This window comes from Saccostrea echinata, unplaced genomic scaffold (genome assembly GCF_033153115.1).
Source record: "Saccostrea echinata isolate AGI-Se365-2 ecotype Australia unplaced genomic scaffold, CSIRO_AGI_Sech_v1 ptg000062l, whole genome shotgun sequence".
Taxonomy (NCBI): Eukaryota; Metazoa; Mollusca; class Bivalvia; order Ostreida; family Ostreidae; genus Saccostrea; species Saccostrea echinata.
Genome location: NW_026889811.1, coordinates 1957436 through 1983856, shown reverse-complemented (window position 1 = coordinate 1983856; position 26421 = coordinate 1957436). Strand labels below are relative to the sequence as shown.

The window sequence follows — 26421 nt, the reverse complement described above, 5'->3', positions numbered from 1 at the left end:
TGTCAATAGCTTGCCTCGTTTAGAAATTGTTCGTACGTGGAGCATGCTCTTGTGTATCAAATCGACTTGGAAATATAAACCCCAAATGCAGGTGATAAAGATATACTGCTACATAAGTTAAGGAAGTTGACGATAGAAAAGCTAAATTCCTCACGTTTATCTGTTTTTGTTAGGTTACCATTAACGTTTTTTTTTTCTAGTAAAATGTCCAAATATGAAACAGACGTTTCAGACTCTACCATCTAGTTATCGTGAGCATGTCGACATAACTCAGACTAAGCTTAAGCACATTAACAATCAAATTCTGATTCTCTCTGACGGGTTCAAGCTCTTTTCTTTTATACTCATTAGATAATGATTTATAGATGTAATCTTTACAAATCCAGATTGTGTACTAATTACGAATATTAACTAATTACGATATTAACTGTCTCTCTTTATATTGACTTTATTTCACTGGAGTTGCAGGTCTTGTCTTCCTGCAGTCACATGATACAATCATGGCTTAATTCTCCAGTCTCATGGTACAGTCATGGTTAAAGTTTACAGTTACATGGTACAGCCATGGTTAAAGTTTACAATTACATGGTACAGTCATGGTTAAAGTCTAGTAGTCTGAAGTGTAGTACATGACAGTCAGGAATGGATGTTAATGCAGGCTGTCCAGCACTCTTTCACGAAAACTTAGGGCGACTTTTAGGAACTAAATTAAGAAATTTTAGAACTCATTTAGGACTAAAGTTAGATTTTTTTTCACTAAACAAGGGCAGTACCAGACATTTAAATAGAATATCCTTCGCAAATTTGACAATAAACTCAAAAAAAAAAAAAAAAAAAAAAAAAAAAAGTACAGAGAGAACGTCTTACCACTGGTCAAATGCCTTTCACTGCATAATCTAATTAGAACTGTAAACTACATTAGGACACATTTTGAATGAATGCATTTTCAAAAAGGGTAGAGTAGAAATCTTTAAAAAAGGGAAAAATTACGTGAAAAATTAGAGCTTTTTGGGATGAGGGTTTCACTTAAATTCAACAATTTTAAAATAATTTTATGAAAACCAAGGAAAATTATTTCTTTTTAGGAATTTTAGGGCGCCGGACAGCCTGTAATTGAGAATTTTTAGCTCACGTGATCCGAAAGCTCAGGTGAGTTTTTTTCTGCATGATCACATGTTGTCTGGCGTCCGTCTGTCTGTATAAACTTTGCACATTTTTGACTTCTTCTCCAGAACCAATGGGCCAATGTCAACCAAACATGCCACAAAGCATCCTTGGGTGAAGAGGATTAAAGTTTCTTCAAATGGGGGGCCACGCCCTCTTTCAAGGGGCGATTAAGAATTAGTAAAAATTTAGAGGCATCTTTCAAATATTTTCGTCTAAAGAACCACTTAACCAAAAAGGTTGAAACTTAAATGAAAGCTTTATTTTATAGTTTACTTTCGTGTTTGATCAAATTATGACCCCAGGTGAAGGGTGGGGCCACAATGGGTGATCAAAGTTTTCATAGGAATATATATAGAAAAATTTTAAAAATCTACTCAAGAACAGCAAAAGCATAATTAGTGATATTGATATGAAAGCGTCCTCAGCGAGTGTAGATTAAACTTTGTTCAAATCATGACCCCCTGGTGGAAGGGTGGGACCACAGTGGATGATAGTTTTACATAGAGAAAAATCTTAAGAAGTCTTCTTCTCAAGAATAGCAGCGGCAAGATGATTAGTCAAATCGATATGGAAGCAGTCTCAGGTAGTGTTGATTCAAATTTATTAAAATCATGACTCCTTGGGAGTAGAGTGTGGCCACAATGGACAATCAAAGTTTTATTTAGGGATATATAGGAAAAAAATCTGCTGATGAATAGCAGGACCATAGCGACGATGAATAGCAGGGCCATAGTAACTCAGGTGATCGTGTAGGTAAGCATGGGCCCCTTGTCGTAATTTTTTTTAGGGGGGGTCTCATGAACAAGCCTCTTTTCTTCACAAATGACTTTTGTTCCATGTCTCCTGACTTTGGGAGAGCGGGTATCCAAGGTCATTTTTTGGTTAGTTTACTATACAGGTTTCTTCACTACGAAAATCCTTGGGGGGATGTTTCCAGATCCACTTGTCCCTCCCCATACTTCTGAATGGTATTATAGACAATATACATTGTATGTCCTGCAGAGTCTCACACTCTCCCTTTGGAAAGTTGCATAACACTATAACCTCAGACATTAAGTTGACTCAATCAGAACTTTTCTTCTATGAATTTTATAGTAATGATGGGCTTACCAATATGAGAACATTATAATTATGTATCTGTGTTTAAGAAACATAATTTTACGCAAGTAAAACACTTCCACCACCCCGAGTTGGTAAAGGGCGGTAACAAACTGAGGCACATCACAGTGACATCACTAACATACTGTATATGTCCTGTTAATTGTTACATTGTGAAATTAGCCGCTGAATCCGTTTGCATTTCAGACATAACTGTATATTGAGGCAGATTTTTTTTTATGTATGAAACACAATGCCGTGGTTATACAAACTGAATCAAAAAATTAATTCTATAAAAAGCTTTTTTATTTAATTCATTGAATTAAAACACATATTCTATATACACAATTCATTCTGATTACAAGACCATTTATTATTAGATCACATTACAAATACACATCTCACATCAAACAGTATCATAGTATTTACATGTAATACACATAAATTTATTTTCTGTGCAAAATGAAGAACAAATATACAGTATGCTGGAGATTAATAGCCTCATTAATCAATCATTTTCCATGAAAAGCTAAAACTAAATCACATTAAAAAAAATCGCCTCATTTTAATGAAGACAATGGACATCATGCACCACCTCTCTAACATACAATGTACATGTAATCATGCACCACCATTCTAACATACAATGTACATGTAATCATGCACCACCATTCTAACATACAATGTACATGTAATCATGCACCACCATTCTAACATACAATGTACATGTAATCATGCACCACCTTTCTAACATACAATGCACATGTAATCATGCACCAACTAGTGTTGATACAACTTGTTAAGGCTGTACAAACACTGGTATGTCACAATTCCTCACAGAGTTATTTTTAAATTACATCTTTTACAGAGTAGAAACTGTGCGGATCAGAAAACAGTTCAGACAGAGATACCTCTCTCACTGTTTGTGAAAACAGAACCATTCTCTGTAGAATAGTCTGATCCATATATAGGTCAGTGGTGAGAGGGGGATATCCTAAGTCCTGGTCAGTACTGGTGTGAGAATTCCTCAGGGTGGGGGTCAATCAGCTGAATTCAGTGTCTGACCAGGCACTCTCTACATCACTGCCCTCAAACTCCTCCTGAAACAAAGTGTACACGTGTCATACAGTCCATGGTAAACCCAAATAATGCACAATTACATGTAATACAGAACTTTGTATTGTAAACAAAGGTTATTATATTCACTCATTCAAACAACAATTTTACCATATGTGATATTTGTCCACAGATTTGTTAAAAGAGAAATAACTCTCTCTGTGTTGCTTTCATCTTGGTTTAGAATTCATCCAATTGATTGCAAGAAAATGCAAGAGGCCCACGGGCTTGCCTGAGTCACTTGACTCTGCTGTTCTTAAGAATTTTCCATCATTATTCCAATAAAAAATATTACCCCCAAATTGTGGCCCCACCCTTGCTTCAAAGGATTATGATTTAACTTAACATGAATCCACACAATACGGGTTTCAGGATGATTTTTAAATCAAACTTTCATTTCCAATTTTTCAAACACAAAGAATTTCGAAATTTAGACAAATGATATGAATGTCACTCTAACTGTGTACTCATTAAGTGAAATGTTATCTTTTCCTGATTCCAAAAATTTTCCTTTTTTAATGAGATGACCTTGACCTTTGACCCACCTCTTCATCACTGTTATCCATGTCCTCCACTCCGACATCATACGCACTCTCCAGCCCCATATCATTCTGCTTCTCCACCCTCTCCATGCCCTCCCTCACACGGACATTAGATGGGTCTAAACTAAAAATAGAAACACGGACATTAGACATGTCTAAACTAAAAATAGAAATATGGACATAAGAGGGATCCAAAATAAAAACTCAAATATGGACATAAGATGGGTCCAAACTGAAAAGTAGAAATAAGGACATTAGATGGGTCTAAACTAAAAGTAAAAATAAGGACAAAAGATCGGTCAAAACTAAAAGTAGAAATATAGACATTAGATTGATTCAATATGGAGATTAGATGGGTCCAAACTAAGAATAGAAATATGGACAATGGATTAATCCAATCTAAAAACAGAAATACAAGAACCACGAAGCTTACAATCTGTTGTTCCCCCTTATCTACAGGCCTACCAATCTTAGTATGAAGTGATTCAGTTTTATGGAAGAAGCTGAAAATACTCCAAGGATTACAGACAATGTATGATGTCAAACAAAAAAGGAAAATAGTCAGAAATGTGACTGACTCAGTTGATCAAATTTGATCTTAAAAAATCGTCATTAAATATTACGATTTAACTCAGAATGAAAATGGTCTTGTTACCTCAGTGCTATACTAAACTGGTCGAGTGCTTCTTGGTGTTCATGGGTCTGCGTGAGGAATTCTGCTAACATCTGGTGAAGTCGACATGTGCTGTGGGTCTCCAGTTGTTTTCGTAATCTGAATAAAAAATTTGGTAAAACTGCCATTTTCTATCACATAATAATATCATGACAATTCCCGATTTGAGTTAAGGTTCAATGATTGAAAGACTTGAACAGTTTCTAAAGTATCAGTTCCTTTCAGGCAAACATCTTGAGATAAACTGTATCATTCACTCTATCTGTGTATATCCATCTCATAAACATTTGGCTTTTTACCAATAACATTGTTTGTATTGAATATCTACCTATCAATATGCATCCTTTTTACCTGTTACTCTTATCATATTACTCGTACTTTACTCTCTTTCTATCCTCCATTTTGCCAGTAACATTAACAATACTTGCATATTCATTACAATTCTTTTCCACTGTCCTCCAAGTAAAATTCATCATAGTTCTCTTTCCTCTATGGTATCAGTAACATTTCCCCAGTTCCTTACATCTATATCCCCTTTAATACCATGAATAACATATCTATTCTGGTCTTGTACCAGTAAGATCCCCTGTCATACCAGTAATATTCCCCATACTTTCATCTCTATCCCCTGTCACACCAGTAATATTCCCCATACTTACATCTCTATCCCCTGTAATACGAGTAACATTCCCCCTACTTACATCTCTATCCCCTGCCATACCAGTAACATTCCCCATAATTACGTCTCTATCTCCTGTCATACCAGTAACATTCCCCATACTCATGTCTCTATCCCCTGTCATACCAGTAACACCCCTCATACTCTCTATCCCCTGTCATACCAGTAACATTCCCCATAATTACGTCTCTGTCTCCTGTCATACCAGTAACATTCCCCATACTTACATCTCTATCCCCTGTCATACCAGTAACATTCCCCATAATTACGTCTCTATCTCCTGTCATACCAGTAACATTCCCCATACTTACATCTCTATCCCCTGTCATACCAGTAATATTCCCCATACTTTCATCTCTATCCTCTGTCATACCAGTATCTTTCCCCATACTATCATCTCTATTCCCTGTCATACCAGTAACATTCCCGATATTTATGTCTCTATCCCCTGTCATACCAGTAACATTCTCCATAATTACGTCTCTATCTCCTGTCATACCAGTAACATTCCCCATACTTACATCTCTATCCCCTGTCATACCAGTAACATTCCCCATACTTACATCTCTATCCCCTGTCACACCAGTAACATTCCCCATTCTAACATCTCTATCCCCTGTCATACCAGTAACATTCCCCATACTTACATCTCTATCCTCTGTCATACCAGTAACATTCCCCATACTTACATCTCTATCCTCTGTCATATCAGTAACATTCCCCATAATTACATCTCTATCTCCTGTCATACCAGTTACATTCCCCATACTTATGTCTCTATTCCCTGTCATACCAGTATGATTTTTCATACTTACATCTCTATTCCCTTATCATACTGCTGCTCCTGACCTAGAATCTCCACCATTATATACACAGCCTCTAGGAATGAAGGATCCAACTTCATAGCTTTCTCTAGATATGGCTTAGCCTGAAATAGCATGTATAGTAAAACAGAAGACCTAAATTGTATTCAGTAAAATGGAAATTTGACGATCAGTCAAATCAGATATTTTGAATAAACATCAGGCTTTTAGATTACTAACAATTTAAAAATTCCTGTTTTGGTTGATAAATAAATGAGCAATTGTAGAATTATATAAACTAGAGATGATTCTTAATTTCATTGCTGATACAGCAAATGGATGTTTTCTCTTTGTTTTAACAGTTTACTTAGATGTTCTAACCTTTATGTATCAGTAAGCTGTAACTTTAAAATGTTCTTACCTTTGCTGTAACTGTTGGTGTCTTGGCAAGAACTGAGGCATACAGCTATAACAAAACATAAAGACATATAAATAGGAAGTGTATTATAGAAAAGTAAATGCATAAGAGATTCAGATTTCATCAAGATGTAATTAACATCTTGATGAAATCTAATTTTTTAGGTCACCTGAGTCACTCAGGTGACCTATTGCTATCCGTTTTTGCCTGTCGTCGTGCGTCGTCCGTCAACTTTTGAACATTTTCAACTTCTTCTCTAGAACCGCTCAACCAATTTCAACCAAATTTGGCATATAGCTTCTTTGGGTGAAGGGGAACATAAATTGTGAATTTCATGGTCCCTGCCCCCCCTGGGTGGGGCTAAAACCACCAAAATTGATGCAATCTTTAAAAATCTTCTTCTTTACTCCTGGACATCAAGCAATCAAATTGTTGACATGATTGTAATAAGCATTGGTCCCTCTACCTTAATTGTGAAATTCATGGCCCCAGGGTCAGGGGTTCTGGTGCTAGGGCGGGGCTTTATTGATTATATAGTGAAAATGCATTAATTCTTTGAAAATCTTCTTCTCTGCTCCTGGGTATTATGTAAACAAACTAAGTGCATGGTTATGACAAGCATTGATGCCTTTTCCAAAATTGTGAAATTCATGGCCCCAGGGTCAGGGGTTCTGGTGTTGGGGGGGGGGGCTCTATTGATTATATAGTGAAAATGCATTAATTCTTTGAAAATCTTCTTCTCTGCTCCTGGGTATTATTTAAACAAACTAAGTGCATGGTTATGACAAGCATTGATGCCTTTTCCAAAATTGTGAAATTCATGGCCCCTGGGTCAGGGGTTCTGGTGTTTGGGGGGGGGAGGCTCTATTGATTATATAGTGAAAATGCATTAATTCTTTAAAAATCTTCTATTTGCTCCTAACTGGATATTATTTAAACAAACTAAGTGCATGGTAGGACAAGTAACGGTGCCTTTTTCCAAAATTGTGAAATTCATGGCCCTGGGTCAGGGGTTCTGGTGTTAGGGCCGGGCTCTATTGATTATATAGTGAAAATGCATTAATTCTTTGAAAATCCTCTTCTCTGCTCCTGGGTATTATATAAACAAACTAAGTGCATGGTTATGACGAGCATTGATGCCTTTTCCAAAATTGTGAAATTCATGGTCCCTGGGTCAGGGGTTCTGGTGTTGGGGGGGGGGGGCTCTATTGATTATATAGTGAAAATGCATTAATTCTTTGAAAATCTTCTTGTCTGCTCCTGGGTATTATTTAAACAAACTAAGTGCATGGTTATGACAAGCATTGATGCCTTTTCCAAAATTGTGAAATTCATGGCCCCTGAGTCAGGGGTTCTGGTGTTTGGTGGTGGTGGTGGTGGGGGGGGCTCTATTGATTATATAGTGAAAATGCATTAATTCTTTTTTTTGGGGGGGGGGGGGTCTCTAATGATTACATAGTAAACAAGAGGCCCAAGGACCTTAACAGTCACCTGAGTATAATACAACAATTTAGAGGATCCATAGAATATAAAATGAACTGAAAGGTGAAGCTTTGTTGCCCAAAAGCAAGAAAAATAGGGTGATCAGGATCAACAAATTAGTCTAGTATTCATTAACAGTTCATAAATTGGGTTTTAATCTGTTCCCCATTTATCACTCTTACCAGACAGTATATAAACAAAAAATCAGTGCTTCTGTACTCTTTTATTTCTTGTTGGAATCTCTTACATTGGCCCCTTGGTCTTTGATGAACATTTCATAAGACAAGTTATTTTTGTCTCATTTTTATTTATCTATTACTTACAAGTCTACCTGATCATTAAAACTATGAAAGTACTTTTTGTATTATACAATAAAAATTCTTGCATAATTCTCTTATTCTAATAACCTTTCAAGTACTATTTACAGTGATTAATTATCACAAGTAAATGGCAAAGGGGAATAACTCCTCTCAGTCGAATACAAATTAAGAGATCCCTGGCCAGGACCAAAACACTTGACCAAATGGTCCTGATGTTCAAAAATCTGGAAAAAATACCCTTCCTTATTAAGACTTTTACTCTTTTTGCCTCTGATATGCCCAGGTGCATAGAAGATTTATAAAGCATTAATGCATTTTCACTACATATAATAAATAGTGCCCCACCCTAACATCAGAACCTCTGATCCAGGCCTAGGGTCATGAAATTCACAATTTTGGAAGAGGCATCCTTGCTTATCATAACCATGTATTTGTTTAAATAATACCCAGGAGAAGAGAAGAAAATTTTCAAAGAAATAATGCACTTTCACTATATGATCTATATAGCCCCCCCCCCCCCAGTACTAGAACCCCTGACCCTGGGCCATGAATTTCACAATTTTGGTAGAGTCACTCTTGCTTATTATAACTATGTATTTAATTTGTTTAAATAATACCCAGGAGTAGAGAAGAAGATTTTCAAAGAAATAATGCACTTTCACTATATGATCTATATAGCCCCGCCCTAGCACCAGAACCCCTGACCCTGGGGCTATGAATTTCACAATTTTGGAAAAGGCATCAATGCTTGTCATAACCATGCACTTAGTTTGTTTACATAATACCCAGGAGCAGAGAAGAAGATTTTCAAAGAAATAATGCACTTTCACTATATGATCTATATAGCCCCGCCCTAGCACCAGAACCCCTGACCTTGGGGCTATGAATTTCAAAATTTTGGTAGAGTCACCCTCGCTTATCATAACTATGTATTCAATTTGTTTCAATAATACCCAGGAGTAGAGAAGAGGATTTTCAAAGAAATAATGCACTTTCACTATATGATCTATATAGCCCCGCCCTAGCACCAGAACCCCTGACCCTGGGGCTATGAATTTCATAATTTTGGTAGAGTCACCCTCGCTTATCATAACTATGTATTCAATTTGTTTAAATAATACCCAGGAGTAGAGAAGAAGATTTTCAAAGAAATAATGTATTTTCACTATATGATCTATATAGCCCCGCCCTAGCACCAGAACCCCTGACCCTGGGGTCATTAATTTCACAATTTTGGTAGAGTCACCCTTGCTTATCATAACTATGTATTCAGTTTGTTTCAATAATACCCAGGAGTAGAGAAGAAGATTTTCAAAGAAATAATGCATTTTCACTATATGATCTATATAAACCCGCCCTAGCACCAGAACCCCTGACCCTGGGGCCATGAATTTCACAATTTTGATAGAATCACCCTTGCTTATCATAACTATGTATTTAATTTGTTTAAGTAATACCCAGGAGTAGAGAAGAAGATTTTCAAAGAAATAATGCACTTTCACTATATGATTTATATAGCCCCGCCCTAGCACCAGAACCCCTGACCCTGGGGCCATGAATTTCACAATTTTGGTAGAGGGCTCAATGCTTATTACAATCATGTCTACAGTTTGACTGCTTGATGTCCAGGAGTAAAGAAGAAGATTTTTAAAGATTGCATTAATTTTGATAGTTTTGGCCCCACCCCTCAGGCCCAAGGGGGGCAGGGGCCATGAATTTCACAATTTTTGTTCCCCTTCACCCATAGATGCTATATGCCAAAATTGGTTGAAATTAGTTTGCTGGTTCCAGAGAAGAAGCTGAAAATGTTGAAAAGTGTACGACCGACGAACGACGGACAATGCACGACGACGGACGAAAAGAGATAGCAATAGGTCACCTGAGTGACTCAGGTGACCTAAAAATGCAATGATTCTTTGAAAATCTTCTCCTTTTCTCCTGGGTATTAAGCCAATGAACAAAGAATATAGTTATGATGAGTAAGAGTGCCTCTTCCAAAATTGTGAATTTTATGCCCTCTGTGTCAAGGTTCTGGTGTTAGGGCAGGGCTCAGGGCAAAATTGATACATGATACTCAGGTGACCTATAAGGCCCGTGGGCCTCTTGTTTATGATTTTCTTAAAACAAATTTCTTGAATCTTACCAACAGATTCCTGCTTTAGAAGCTCTAGCTATAGATTTTATGACCCCTTTACCAACAACTCACCGTGAGCGTCCTTGCTGTGGTGCCAAGAGTTTTGATTGCTTTTCCTGCCCAGGTCAAGGCTTCTCTGTGTCTATATAGAGCCATGTAACACTGTATCAACCCTGGAAGTCGGACAGGAATAATGCTTTAAAATAGGATGCAAATAATTGTCCAGTTTAATCAAGTGATTTACCCCATGTTGTATCCCATACACCCTGAGGCCACCTAATGTATGGAATACAACCCAGGGTAAATTCCCGTACACCCTGTTATTTCCTATGTAGCCAAAAAATTCGTTACTTAAGTCCAATGAATAGTGTCTAAAACTGTTGATAAGATTAAATATGTGCTAAAATGCATCATGATGTCATGTTATTAGCTTTTTGTGATGGAGAAACTATGTGATGTCCCGTTATTTACCCCTCGCTTCAGCCGGGTGTACAAAACTTTACAACTGGCTTGTCAACCAATCAAATCCTGTGTAACAAGTTACATAGGAAATAAAAATAGCATAACTTCACAAAATACTGAACAGATTACACAAATGAAGACTTGTGAACATCATTAAAGCATTTCATGTAACACTCACCAATGAAAAAGACAAGAGGCCCATGGGCCTTGAATCGCTCTTCTGATAAACTGTACAACCTATCACTTCTATTTGAAGCCTCGAAGTATCCTGTATATTTACATAAACCCTTGAAATTCCAATTCACAATCTGAGAACCCAAGATGATTCTAAGCCAGTTAGTATCTGAGAGTTGGTCATGGTGACCTACTTATCACTTGTCATTCTCTGAGGACCCATCAACTAAGTTTGATGATTCTAAGCCAATTAATACCTAAAATATTTTTTAAAATTATAATCATAAAATTTTATAAGTAGGTCAAAGTGACCTACTTTTCAATTGTTTTACTCCAAGGACCCAAGATGCATCAACTGACAAAGTTTGATGATTCTAAGCCAATTAGTACCTGTAATATTTAATTAAAGCCATAAATTTTCAAAAGTAGGTCACCGTGACCTACTTTTCAGTTGCTGTACTCCGAGGACCAAAGATACATCGACTGACAAAGTTTGATGATTCTAGCCAATAAGCACCCAAAATATTTAATTACAGCCATAAATTTTCAAAAGTAGGTCACAGTGACCTACTTTTCAGTCAACCTACTCAGAGGACCAAAGATGCATCAACTGACAAATTTTGACGATTCTAAGCCAAATAATTCCTGAAAATATTAAATACAGCCATAAAATTTCAAAAGTAGGTCACCGTGACCTACTTTTCAGTTGTTGTATTCCGAGGACCCAAGATGCATCAACTGACAAAGTTTAATGATTCTAAGCCAATTAGTACCCGAAATATTTGATTAAAGCCATAAATTTTCAAAAGTAGGTCACCGTGACCTACTTTTCAGTTGTTGTACTCCGAGGACCCATGACGCATAAACTGACAAAGTTTTATGATTCTAAGCCAATTAGTACCCAAAATATTTTATTAAAGCCATAAATTTTCAGAAAGTAGGTCACGGTGACCTACTTTTTAGTCGACCTACTCCGAAGACCCATGATGCATCAACTGACAAAGTTTGATGATTCTAAGCCAATTAGTACCCGAAATATTTAATTAAAGCCATAAATTTTCAAAAGTAGGTCACGGTGACCTACTTTTTAGTCGATCTACTCTGAAGACCCAAGATGCATCAACTGACAAAGTTTGATGATTCTAAGCCAATTAGTACCTGAAATATTTAATTAACGCCATAAATTTTCAAAAGTAGGTCACTGTGACCTACTGTTTAGTCGACCTACTCCGAAGACCCAAGATGCATCAACTGACAAAGTTTGATGATTCTAAGCCAATTAGTACCTGAAATATTTAATTATAGTCATATAAATTGAAAAGTAGGTCACGGTGACCTACTTTTCAGTTGACCTTTTTTGAGGACCCAAGATGCATCAACTTACAAAGTTTCATGATCATAGGACTTAAAATGTCCAAATTATGCCTCTAAAACGCTTTGAAATCGAATGCCTGCAAAGTTCAAAAAGTAGGTCACTGTGACCTACTTTTTAATAAATATGTTTTATGGCCCCAAGAGGCATCATCTTACAAGATTTAATGATTCTAAGCCTCCCTGTATTCGAATTAATGACCTTAATTGTTTTAAAAAAGATTAGCCATAAAATTCAAAAAGTAGGTCAAGGTGACCTACTTTTTAAGTGACGTACTTTGACGACCCAAGATGCATCAACTGACAAAGTTTGATGATCATAGGCCTTAAATTGTTCGAAATATGCCTCTAAATCATTATGAAAAAGAATGGCCGCAAAATTTGAAAAGTAGGTCACTGTGACCTACTTTTGAGTCAACATGATATGAGGTCCTTAGATGCACCAACTGACAAGATTTGATGATCGTAGTCCTTATAGTAAGCAAAATATCAACATTTTAATAAAATGTAATTTTTGGTCAACTTTGAAGTGACCTTGAGACCACGCCCTTTGCCCCAGGGTAAATCCCCGTGCAAATTTTAATCTACAACATATCCTCATCCTTTTGTGTAAGTTTGGTGATAATCTGCCCAGTGGTTCTTGAGAAGAAGATTTTTTAGCAACCAGTACTTTTGTTTCTATTTTCCTAATTATCTCCCCTTGTTAAAGGGTCACAACCCCAGTTTTAGTATAAAAGGGAGCCCTTGGGCCAAGGATACCCTGTGACAAATTTGACAATAATTGGCCAAGGGGTTCTTGAGTTATGGCCCATATTCTAAAAAGTTTATGCACACCGCACAAATGGCCATAGCATTAGCTCTTTGAGCCTTTGGCTCAGAAGAGCTAAAAATGCACATGTACATATGTACATTGAAATTATCATAAGTGATTTGTTTTGTCTGAAAATTTTCCTCTCAGATTTATTTTAGAAACATCTTAATCTCCTATTTTAAATTGATATTTTTATGTGTGGAAGCCTCATATCTGTGTGGAGCTAGTCTCAGCACTTCCTTCATGTGTGGAGTGGCATTATCCACTTTCTTACCTGTGTAAGCCATGTGGCATTATCCACTTTCTTACTGGTGTAAGCCTCGTATCTGTGTGGAGCTAGCCTCAATGCTTCCTTCATGTGTGGAGTGGCATCATCCGCTTTCTTACCTGTGTAAGCCTCATATCTGTGCGGAGCTAGCCTCAGCGCTTCCTTCATGTGTGGAGTGGGATTATCCACTTTCTTACCTGTGTAAGCCTCATATCTGTGTGGAGCTAGCCTCAGTGCTTCCTTCATATGTGGAGTGGCATCATCCACTTTTTTCAGCTCCAGTAAAGCTGTACCTTTCAGCAGGAAGGCCTCAATGTTGTATGGATCAAGTGTGTTTGCCTGTCAGAGTAAGAAAGGCACTAAATGAGACTGTAGCTCAGCTGGTTTGTACTGAAATAATCTATATCTTGATGTAAGTGCATCTGAACAATTTTTAATCAATTCATATTGTGATGACAAAAAACACTGCTAATTCAGATAGAAAATAAACACACAAAATGTTTATTATATTAATGTAATCTACATTATATTTATATTAGGTTTTATTACCAGATAGACTTCATACTGGAATAGTAGCATAATGAAATATAACACTATAATTATTCTACAGTATGTGTAATTTTAATTAGAAACTAAGGACAGCAATACCCTCAGAACTGACAACTGCCACATAAAATTATGTATTTGAATTCCATATTTTTTAACCAAATGAGCGTCAATACATTTAACATGTTTAAATCCAAGAAACACTGTAGAAGGATCAGCATTTCATAACAATTCTTAACAAAGGCAGAATTTGCTTTAAGTAAAGATGGATGGACACCAGGCAATCTGTACATGTATGAATGCATGTAAAATTGTTTAGTCTATGATTAGTGTAATCATCTCATTGGTGATATTCTCTGTTCACATGTCAGTCTTTATTGTACATTCTGTAGTTTGTAATCATTTATAAACTACATACTTAGATACAGATATGAAGTATCTAACCTTTTGTGCAAAGTAGATTGTTTTGGAGACTTTTCTGGTTGCTAGGCAATAGTAACCAAGGGAGATCCAGGGTTCTGCTGCTTGTTCTGTGATCTTCAGTAACTGCTGGGACAATCTGTCAACAAAGAAATATAACAATTCCTGTGTACACAGATGTCTGAGAATATTAAATTCATCAACTTTGATGTGTAACAAAGCTGTTCATGTAATTTGATATACTCTCAAAACAACTTCAAAATCTGTGAGATTTTCTTTGTCTGTTATGATATACACAGTACATGTACATATACTGTGTTTGAAATTAAAAGATAAACTAACTATAGTCCACCATCTTTAGCTTTAATTCAGTTTTTATAGAAAATTTGAACATGCTAATTAGGGATATATATTTACTTGTGTATTAAAAAACAGAGACAATATTTATTTTACCTATTCTGTGAAGAAAGGCTTTTCAAAATGACTCATTGAGTTGCTTAAATTTATTATGAAAATGCCTGCACTGATTTGTTTACATTTTCACATTGTTTTACGATTAGAAATAATAAATTGTCATTGCAAATTCAATCTGACATTTTCTTTTGTGAACCAAATAAAAATATACAATGGCATATAATTAAGGAATAAATTTAATAATTACCCAATTTACATGTATAAGGTATAAACTTGGTTGGGACAGTTTACGCTTTATAAATCGCAATGCGTAAACTGTTCCAACCCAGGTTATACTGTATAACTTGGTTAGCTTTTAAATTCATTCCTTATAATTTAATTTTCATTATTTAGTGTAAGAAAAAAAGATAACTGCCCTTTAAAAAATGACTTCAAATTGTACAAAATTTAAATGTAACGTCAGGCAGATCAATACGTTTTTGACGTAAGTCATTGTGACGTAGGCAAACCCAATTTATACGATATAAAGTAAATTTTTTATCCAATCAAATACCCGTAATAACCAGAATTAAATTATTTTAAAATGAAGTATGCTTATACCATTTTAATGCCTTACTGTGGTATCAATTCTTTTCCATTTTGGGCTTACAATAACATCGTGTATAGAGCAAAGAAGTGATGTAAAAATGATACCTACTGATGAGCCTTTTATTTCATGACTTCAATCACATTTAGTACTGTCTTGTTTACATATAATGTACTTACCAAAATAAGAGTTTTTTTAAGAGGTGACAGGCAGTATGTTGACCTACTTCTTTATATAGAAATACTATAACTTACATCAGAATTATTCTTGATAACATACATCTGCCTTCAACATTTTTTTAAGGAATGAATTTAATAGCTACCCAATTTATACAGTATAAACTGGGTTGGGGCAGTTTACGCTTTATAAACCACAAAGCAGTTTATAAAAAAGCATAAACTGTTCCAACCCAGTTTATACCGTATAAATTGGGTAGCCATTAATTTCATTCCTTATAATTTAATTTTCATTCATTTAGTGTAAGAAAAAAAAGATGATTGGCCTTAAAAATGACTTCAAATTGAACAAAATTTAAATGTAATGTCAGGCGGATCGATACGTTTTCGACTCAAGTCATTGTGACATAGGCAACCCAATTTATACGATATAAAGTAATTTTTTTTATCCAATCAAATACTGTGTTATAACCAGAATCAAATTATTTGATAGTAAAAAATCTCACCAAATGAATGCAACTAACTTTTTATTTCCCCTCAAAAAGTTTTCTTAAACTTTCCATAAAAAAGTTCAAGCATCTTTAAGAAAATCCTAGCAACTCCCTGTTTTCTCCTTAAAATTATTTATTTTGCTTCCAAGATAAAAAGACTGTATGTACATACTTCAAAAGCTCCTTGACCTTTCTGTCCTTAGCCAGGAGATAGGAATAGAGATCCATGTTCTTCATATGCATGGGATCCAGGGCATGAATCTAGTGTTAACAGAGTCAATAAATCACAATATATATAAAGTACGGGATCCAGGCATGTATCTAGTGACAACAAAGTTAATAAAGTCAAATCACAATAAATATAGTATCATAAATGAATATTAATTTTTATAGGTAACAGCTTATCCTTGATATAGGTATATTTAGAAAAAAATCTACTAGATAAGGATAAACTAAATAAAACACATTAATAGCACTATAACATCCAGTAGTATCCAGTGGATGTTACATAATAATTATATATAAAAAAATATTTATTTACAAACTAGGACTTTGATCCCCATGAAAATTGATGAAAACCACAGTACTGGTTATGGCAAGAACAGTGACGAAACCTTTGTGTGACACTTACTCTCTGGAACAGTGACAGAGTCTGTGTGTGATACATGTACTTACTCTCTAGAACAGTGACAGAGTCTGCGTGTGATACTTACTCTCTGGAACAGTGACAAAGCCTGTGTGTATTGTCCATCGTAGAACTTAGCCTCCGCCAGACTGTCCAGGAGCTGTGTGTTGTCATGGAGATAGGACGTATTGTCCAGCGAGGACAGAGTGGCTATGGCTGACATGTAGTCCCTCTGTGATAACTGAGCCTGGCCTTTAATCCACAAGGACAACCTAAAACAACAGTAGAAAATGCAATAGCATTCAGTAACCATAAGTGGCTCAAGGGCCAATGAATGACCTATGCCTTGCTGTTCTTAGAAGATGATAACAATATATATGATATATTCTTCAAAAAGCATAGGGAAAATCATAACAATATGTGCTGATTAAATTATTACATGAGACTGGACTTATCATGTGAACCAGAATTATATTGTTCTCACCAATCTGAGCTGTTGTGGGCTTATCATGTAAACCAGAATTATATTGTTCTCACCAATCTGAGCTGTTGTGGACTTATCATGTGAACCAGAATTATTTTGTTCTCACCAATCTGAGCTGTTGTAGACTTATCATGTGAACCAGAATTATTTTGTTCTCACCAATCCGAGCTGTTGTGGGCTCCATTCATCACCAGGGCTGCTACATCTGGTCCCTTCACCCCCAGGGACATCAGTCCAGTCATGGCCTCCAAGGCTAAAGGGCACTCCCTGTCAATACAGTAATAGAAATCTTCAACTCTTGTTAACTGTTTCCTCTATCAGTAGCATTCTTTAGGAGCACTTTCCAATTGTTTCTATAATTAGTAACATACCTGAAAACAATTTTATTGGTGTTTAGAGTTTATGCAAGTGATATAAATGTGGATCTCTTTAAAGCTACAAGGGTTTCCATTTATATTAACACAGCCTTGGTTCTCTGAAGTCATTGTGGGTTTCTATAACTTATAACATACCTGAAACCTCGTTGTAGTTACTGAAGGTTTCTATAATTAGTAACATACCTGAGAACCTCTTTGTAGCTGGTAATGGCTGACCGGTCCATGCCCACCCTAATGTAGAGTTTAGCCAGGGCAAGGTTGATTTTAGGGGTTCTCTGTTTAGAACTTATGCCCTGTAACTGAAACAGAACATGGGAATATACAGCTATGGTAAGGAAAACATCATGCATTTTTAATCATTATTTTTTCTGACCAAAACAAATGCTTTTCTTTCCACTTTTTGATCCATTACATCAAATACTGAATTTCATGCACCCTAATTTTTAATAGCTTCATCAAGATTCTGATGAACTTCAGTATATAAGTGGACTAATGTTCAGCAATCCATATATATTAGTTTTAAATAATGTTTACTTTGGAAAATGTGACAAAATCTATATAAAAACATAAAAGATTTTTTCCCCACAAACATTGACCTCCTTCAAAAATGCTTTACGATATTGAATCTTAATGAATATCAACATACAGCTATGTAATGAAAATAAGATCATTTATGACTTTAAGCAAACCAATACAGATTAATAAATCCATATCTGAATTCATTTTTAACAGACACACATAAGCACTTACATATATGTAGTATCATTTCAATTGATGGAATGCTAGAATTGTTTACTAGGACTTGATATGAGAACAGACACCTGCATGACTTTACCAGATGTAAATTAGAGGAAACTGTACAAGCCTTAAGATTACTATACTCTGTCTATCACCACTGTTGAAACAAACTGTTGTGGTTTAAGAACTTAATTAAGGAGCAGCCATTTACACAATATACTTATTCAACATATTTACTGTGTAAGGGTTCCACTGTATGTATATATGAGTCCACCTTGCCATAACCATGACTTCTCTACACTGTTAAGTTTATCTTACCATAACCATGACTTCTCTACACTGTTAAGTCTATCTTACCATGGTTTCTCTACACTGTTAAGTCTATCTTACCATAACCATGACTTCTCTTCACTGTTAAGTTTATCTTACCATGACTTCTCTACACTGATAAGTCTATCTTACCATGGCTTCTCTACACTGTTAAGTCTATCTTACCATGGCTTCTCTACACTGTTAAGTCTTTCTTACCATGACTTCTCTACACTGTTAAGTCTTTCTTACCATGACTTCTCTACACTGTTAAGTCTATCTTACCATGACTTCTCTACACTGTTAAGTTTATCTTACCAAAGCTTCTCTACACTGTTAAGTCTATCTTACCATGACTTCTCTACACTGTTAAGTCTATCTAACCATAACCATGACTTCTCTTCACTGTTAAGTCTATCTTACCATGACCTCTCTACACTGTTAAGTCTATCTTACCATGGCTTCTCTACACTGTTAAGTCTATCTTACCATGGCTTCTCTACACTGTTCAGTCTTTCTTACCATGACTTCTCTACACTGTTAACTCTATCTTACCATGACTTCTCTACACTGTTCAGTCTATCTTACCATGGCTTCTCTACACTATTAAGTCTATCCTACCATGGCTTCTCTACACTGTTAAATCTATCTTACTATGACCATGGCTTCTCTACACTGTTAAGTCTATCTTACCATGACTTCTCTACACTGTTAAGTCTATCTTACAATGACAATGGCTTCTCTACACTGTTAATTCTATCTTACCATGACCATGGCTTTTCTACACTGTTAATTCTATCTTACCATGACCATGGCTTCTCTACACTGTTAAGTCTATCTTACCAAGACTTCTCTACACTGTTAAGTCTATCTTACCATAGCTTCTCTACACTGTTAAGTCTATCTTACCATGACTTCTCTACACTGTTAAGTCTATCTTACGATGACCTCTCTTCACTGTTAACTCTATCTTACCATGACTTCTCTACACTGTTAAGTCTATCTTACCATGACTTCTCTACACTGATAAGTCTATCTTACCATGGCTTCTCTACACTGTTAAGTCTATCTTACCATGGCTTCTCTACACTGTTAAGTCTTTCTTACCATGACTTCTCTACACTGTTAAGTCTATCTTACCATGACTTCTCTACACTGTTAAGTCTATCTTACCATAGCTTCTCTACATTGTTAAGTCTATCTTACCATGACTTCTCTACACTGTTAAGTCTATCTAACCATAGCTTCTCTACACTGTTAAGTCTATCTTACCATGGCTTCTCTACACTGTTAAGTCTATCTTACCATGGCTTCTCTACACTGTTAAGTCTATCTTACCATGGCTTCTCTACACTGTTCAGTCTTTCTCACCATGACTTCTCTACACTGTTAACTCTATCTTACCATGACTTCTCTACACTGTTCAGTCTATCTTACCATGGCTTCTCTACACTGTTAAGTCTATCTTTCCATGTCTTCTCTACACTGTTAAGTCTATCCTACCATGGCTTCTCTACACTGTTAAATCTATCTTACTATGACCATGGCTTCTCTACACTGTTAATTCTATCTTACCATGACTTCTCTACACTGTTAAGTCTATCTTACCATGACCATGGCTTCTCTACACTGTTAATTCTATCTTACCATGACCATGGCTTTTCTACACTGTTAAGTCTATCTTACCATGACCATGGCTTCTCTACACTGTTAAGTCTATCTTACCATGACTTCTCTACACTGTTACGTCTATCTTACCATAGCTTCTCTACACTGTTAAGTCTATCTTACCATGACTTCTCTACACTGTTAAGTCTATCTTACGATGACCTCTCTTCACTGTTAAGTCTATCTTACCATGACTTCTCTACACTGTTAAGTCTATCTAACCATGACTTCTCTACACTGTTAAGTCTATCTTACCATGGCTTCTCTACACTGTTAATTCTATCTTACCATGGCTTCTCTACACTGTTAAGTCTATCTTACCATGACTTCTCTACACTGTTAAGTCTATCTTACCATGACTTCTCTACACTGTTAACTCTATCTTACCATGGCTTCTCTACACTGTTAAGTCTATCTTACCATGACTTCTCTACACTGTTAATTCTATCTTACCATGACCATGACTTCTCTACACTGTTAATTCTATCTTACCATGACCATGGCTTCTCTACACTGTTAATTCTATCTTACCATGACCATGGCTTCTCTACACTGTTAAGTCTATCTTACCATGATTTCTCTACACTGTTAAGTCTATCTTACCATGACTTCTCTTCACTGTTAAGTCTATCTTACCATGACTTCTCTACACTGTTAAGTCTATCTTACCATAGCTTCTCTACACTGTTAAGTCTATCTTACCATAACCATGACTTCTCTACACTGTTAAGTCTATCTTACCATGGCTTCTCTACACTGTTAAGTCTTTCTTACCATGACCATGACTTCTCTACACTGTTAATTCTATTTTACCATAACCATGGCTTCTCTACACTGTTAAGTCTATCTTACCATAACCATGGCTTCTCTACACTGTTTGGTGGCCATCAGACATTGATATACTTTGTATTTCACCTCCACCTCATCTGTCAGCTCCTACAAACAACAGTCATGCAAACATCAACTACAGATACAGTGAATACATTTGTATTTTTCCTATTACTGCAATGTGTTTTTTGATCAGCCTCAAACAGTTTTTTTTCCTCTCTGAGAGAAACCCTATTGAGAATTTTAATGGTTGCTATCTTAATACTTTTATCATTCTTCTAATATTATGTCATCGATTGGGTAGTTAAGTGAACTAAGCAGTTTAATAATGTTTGCTAGTTTGAAAATAAGAAAAATTTTAATTAAGCAAACGTAAAAAAGTTTCCATAATATATACTTATTAGTTTTATTTTTTCTGACTCTTGTTCATAAATGTTTGATGTGGCAAGCCTGGTTATGGAACCTACTGTATATATGATATGATATCAACATTTCAGAAGAATTTTACTAAAACGTTTTTTCACTTACTATAACTGGTGATGGTTTGTCCTTCACTTTTTCTTTGTTCAGGGCTTTTCTCAGGTGAAGAGCTTTCTTATAAATATCCTGTGTACAAAAAAAAATAATAATAAATACGAGGGTTGTCCCACAAAAATGCAAACTTTCTAGATAACTCTTTAACTACACAACCAAAATTACTCATTTTTCGAACATTATTGGGAAATAATATTTTCGTTATTTTGAATTAATATTAACATGAAGTTGTGATATCATATGAAAAAAGAAACAGCATTTAAATGGGGTTAAATATTGTAGTAGTTGGCGCACAGAAATTTTTTCACTTTTAGAAATAGCATTGTCATCAATGTTTTGTGTATTGCCCGATATAAACAAAAATTTAATGTGACAATAAAAGCTCTATGATCTAGAGTACCATTTTGTAATAGTTCATTATTATTACATGAAAGGCAATTATATGATGTTATATATATGCATAAACTTTCCGTTAGCTATTGTTACATTGGTGACATTGGACGTTAGTGCAGCACACCAAATTAACATTCAGTACTTTATTGAGTGGGGTTTGATTCCTGTCCACAAGGGAAAAGAGATAAAAACAATGGAATGACACAAATAGTTGTCTTAAGCACTGGTTTAAGGATGACTAGACAATTATTTGATGGTAGAGATGCTTAGTAGCCCACCAAATATGCCAAACAGAAAAGGAAGGAGCTTGTCATACATAGAGATCGTTGTATGACCAGGTTATGCTTGGGGCAGGGAAGTTGTCTATTCAAAGAATTAATTTCATGATCTTTCGATGCTTATAATATGTCCATGATGGGTACTTTGCTTATCAACTAAAAATCAAATGAGTGTCAATTTTCTGCATCATTAAAATTTGAAAGAAAAGAGCCTGAACAAATTTACAAATGCCATAAGTTATGTTTGATGTTGTCGGTATTGTGCCAACAGCTATTATGTAAGATTCATTTAACTAAGAGGAAAATGTTACTTACAGAGATATTTCGTTGAAATTTCTACGTAATATTCAAAAAATCTTAATAATAATGTATGCCAATTCTTAATTCTATAACATTAGTGAAGCATAAAATAATATTAAAAATGTTTGCATTTTCCTGGGACAACCCAAATAAATAAATAAAACAAGGTAAAAGATGCCTCAAACTGAATATGAGGAACTGTCCTATCATGGAAATATGTGATACACATTTTTTTCCGCTGTGCAAGGTTATGAATATTTATTTAAACTAAACATTTGCAATCTATCAAGAGAAGATGCCAGGATAAACTGAATTTACTGTATTTTGTTGAACCAGAGCTATTTCTTTTTCTGTCTTGATTCATGTTTATTTACACATTAACAAGATACAGAGTTTCCAGAACTTTCAGATGATACCCAATGTGTCTTATAAAATAAATCGTCATACCTCTGCCTTGTGAAATTCTTGTAAATGATACAGAGCATTGCCATAGTAGACGATACACTGATATTTCTGTGGGAGATTCATCAGCTCTGCCTCCGGATTGTTATCACACAGCGTCAGAGCTATGGAAGCCTATAAAAATAAAATATATGATTTATAATTATATTATAAATTATATGCATATAGAAAATTAATTGGTTTTAACACAGACATAATCTTTGATTTTCTAGCTCACTGAACTATGAAAACACGATAAAATTAACAAAAAAAAAAAAACCCCAAAAAACAAAAAAACAAAAAAAAAAAACATCAACATTTACAGTGCTAAACAGGTTGGGCACACCCCACCAAATGGTCATTTATCCCCCGTTTGGTGGACAATCTCCCATATCGGAGACGAATTTTACTGACCATTTGGGAGAGAAAAATGGTTGTGTTCAATTCCATAGAATGGCGTAGAATGGCGCATAATTTAACCATGTGGAATAAAATCTAGATATTTATCGATGTTCTGGGTGAAAAAAATCGGAAATTCAACGTGCAATTTTTTGCGCAGAGTCGTTCAAACATTTGACAAAAAACGTCACATACGTAAACAAGTGCAATGATTCTCAGTTTTTACTTAAAAAGAAAATTCCCTCCTTCTCCAACGATGCTACACCTGTCAATCATGTTCTTTACTTTCAATTTCGATTATCCGGGCAACCAATCAAATAACTCAAACCAATAAAAACGATGACCTTTTTATAACCTGGTCAAAAGTCGGATTTAACTACGGAGGCACGTTTGTGTTAATTCTCAATTAGGAAATCAGAAAAAAAATAAGTTTTCGCCTTTATTTCATTTTATTTTGTACGTATTGGCTTTGTTCTTTATAAAAATAGTAAATTAAGTTAGATTATGATATAATTATTGTTTTTAAAACGATGTACTTAGAACAAAAACAAGAATAATTGCAAATATCACTTTGTAAATATTTTATTGAAAATTATTTATCAAATATATTAAATTTATCAGTAATATACATATTAAACCACAAAAGGTCGCATGGAATATGGAACTTCATCCTAAAAGAAAAATAACAACAGATATTATGTTCAAGTGTAGAAAAATTTAACTTTATAGCAATAAGTGCCCACCATACCAGTAAAGTAATGAGGAGCTCGTGTTTAACGGGATTTTATGGAAATAAATATTGACGAAGATCCAAAAAGTGATTGAAACTTATCAAGAGTTAAACCACTGGATAAAATAGAATTTTTATCCTACTAGACACAATCAAAATTTTTTTTGATCGATTGATCAAGAAGTTCGGCTGTTACGGACAACTATGGGTATCGTTTTTATGAAGTTATGGAGAAATTGCACATGGAAAATCGACCGAACTATGTTAATTTTCCGAGGAATATTTTCAATAAAATTCCCCAATGTCTATGCAAATGCGCTTTTGCTTTATTTTAATAAAATTTGGAATAGAATAAAAAAGTCCACCATTTGATCAGTAAAAGTTGTCTCCGATATGGGAGATTGTCCACCAAACGGGGGATAAATGACCATTTGGTGGGGTGTGCCCAACCTGCTAAAAGCCTGTACTTTTGAGGTCTTAGCAGTCACCAACCCCTTGTAGCTTTATTTTTCTTTACAAATAAACAAATGAAAATCTTATAAATCCACTAAAAATTACCAAATGCTTTAAGTCGTTGTGAAGTTCACAGTCGTGAAGTTGTTTAACATGTTCAAATAAATTCATTTTTGTAAATTTTCGAGCCGATTCTGATCTGCAGTGTTGTGGAGTTAAGAATTAGTGGAATATTGAACCCGATCTCAAATCGAAGCAGAGGTATTGCGATATTACAGCATGCATAAACCAATGCCGTAACTACCATTGAGGCAGGTGAGGCAAATGCCTCACTAAAATAGTTTTCTGAAAAGTGAAAAAAAGTTTTACTTTGAACTTTAATTACATTGTACTTATGTGTGTCTTTACACAGGCACTTGGTGTATGGAACCAACACCCCCCCCCCCCTTTTCCATTTTTTTTAAGCGCTAAGCGCAGCGCAAAGCGCTTACTGTCATCTTAAATCTACTTCCGTTCGCGATCCAGCGCCACTAAACAAGTTAGACAACTCCACTGAGTTTTCTAAAAATATGCAACTGGAAATCCCCGACTCTCTTTCAGCTATTTTAGTGTAATACTGAGTTACGTGAAGTTCTAATAATAGGAGTCAATTAGTAAGGTAAAGATATGCATGTACATTGTACGAAAATTCACTGTTAGTAGATAAGGGCGGTTGTTGTCGGCACTCATCACTTGTGTACCATGTAGCTAACAACTGCTGCATCTATGGCGCAAATACTTAATTTAAAACGGTTTATTATATGTCATGTACATGTAATGTAGTGATTGAATAAGTACATATTTTTAAAACTCAGATGGGATTTTAATAAGTATTTAAAACTCAAACTGGAATTGGGTTATATCTAGGAGAAAATTTCGCATAAAATCGATTTACAATGTACTTACATATGTACGTTCTATATAACTTATATCCATATAAACTATTATTTCTTCTTCTAGACCCATATTTCAGGCAATGTAACTAAAACAAGTCTTCCTATTATCACTCTTGCACCATGCAGAGAGCTATCAATGAAGTTGATTTTCGCATCTCAGTATCAATTAGTAACAGACTGGAATGCATTCATGGACTGTCTATACTTGTGTTGTACTCGATACTTTGTAATATGGGTAAAAAATATTATGTAAAATAATTCGCAAGGAAAGGCAGTTTGAGGCTGTACGTACATGTAGGGCACATGGTGGCTGCGTTTTCAACGAATCCACTCAAATAAGAAAACTATTTTCTCGGAATATTGTGCTTTAAAATTGTGTGTGCAATGCGCAAGATATGGCGAAAAATGCAAAAACCTTAATTAAACGTTCTTAGCAATGGACAGGAATAGCGCCGATGAAATGTTAAGCAAACAGTATAATATTTGTATTAGGAAACTAGGAAGAAATAGTTTATGTACAGACGTGCGAGTGTTGCCGATTTGACTGCTAAGCAATTTAATGAGGACTACATAAGAGCAGAATAAAACAATGTTGTACACCTTCATGAAGACTTATTAATACTTGAAATTAATATACTGTATTTTCTTTCTTGTGTTGTTGAATTATTTATCATGGAAATAGTAGAAAAAAATACAGGCAATTATTTTCAGTATTCTTTTTTAACTAACACAACAGTGCTGTGGATGTTTTTTCCCTCTAAACACGTTTTGCGTGGTA

At 35.2% G+C, this 26421-nt stretch overlaps 1 protein-coding gene across 1 annotated transcript; it reads right to left on the bottom strand.

Moving 5' to 3' along the window:
• Positions 1 to 2553: 2553 nt before the first annotated feature.
• Positions 2554 to 24913, bottom strand: LOC133175458 (anaphase-promoting complex subunit 7-like). Its single transcript, XM_061310560.1, has 16 exons — positions 24814 to 24913; positions 23133 to 23261; positions 21709 to 21786; positions 21205 to 21288; positions 17821 to 17936; positions 17420 to 17527; positions 16865 to 17048; positions 16324 to 16412; positions 14509 to 14623; positions 13716 to 13857; positions 10505 to 10605; positions 6500 to 6544; positions 6091 to 6203; positions 4579 to 4695; positions 3927 to 4047; positions 2554 to 3365 (listed from the first exon to the last, which is right to left on the bottom strand). Exons 1-16 carry the CDS (start codon positions 24877 to 24879, stop codon positions 3309 to 3311), a joined length of 1665 nt encoding a protein of 554 aa, XP_061166544.1. The 5' UTR covers positions 24880 to 24913; the 3' UTR covers positions 2554 to 3308.
• Between the last annotated feature and the right edge of the window lie 1508 nt (positions 24914 to 26421).

Bases quoted from the DNA above. Each gene is read 5' to 3' on its own strand.
- LOC133175458 (XM_061310560.1), bottom strand. From the start codon at position 24,879: ATGAATTTATTTGAACATGTTAAACAACTTCACGACTGTGAACTTCAC. The intron at 14,624-16,323 runs GTATGTACATAC...CTTTGTTGACAG, and splicing joins AAGGTCAAGGAGCTTTTGAA to ATTGTCCCAGCAGTTACTGA. The intron at 4,048-4,578 runs GTAACAAGACCA...TTCTATTTTTAG, and splicing joins CAGTTTAGTATAGCACTGAG to TTTAGACCCATCTAATGTCC.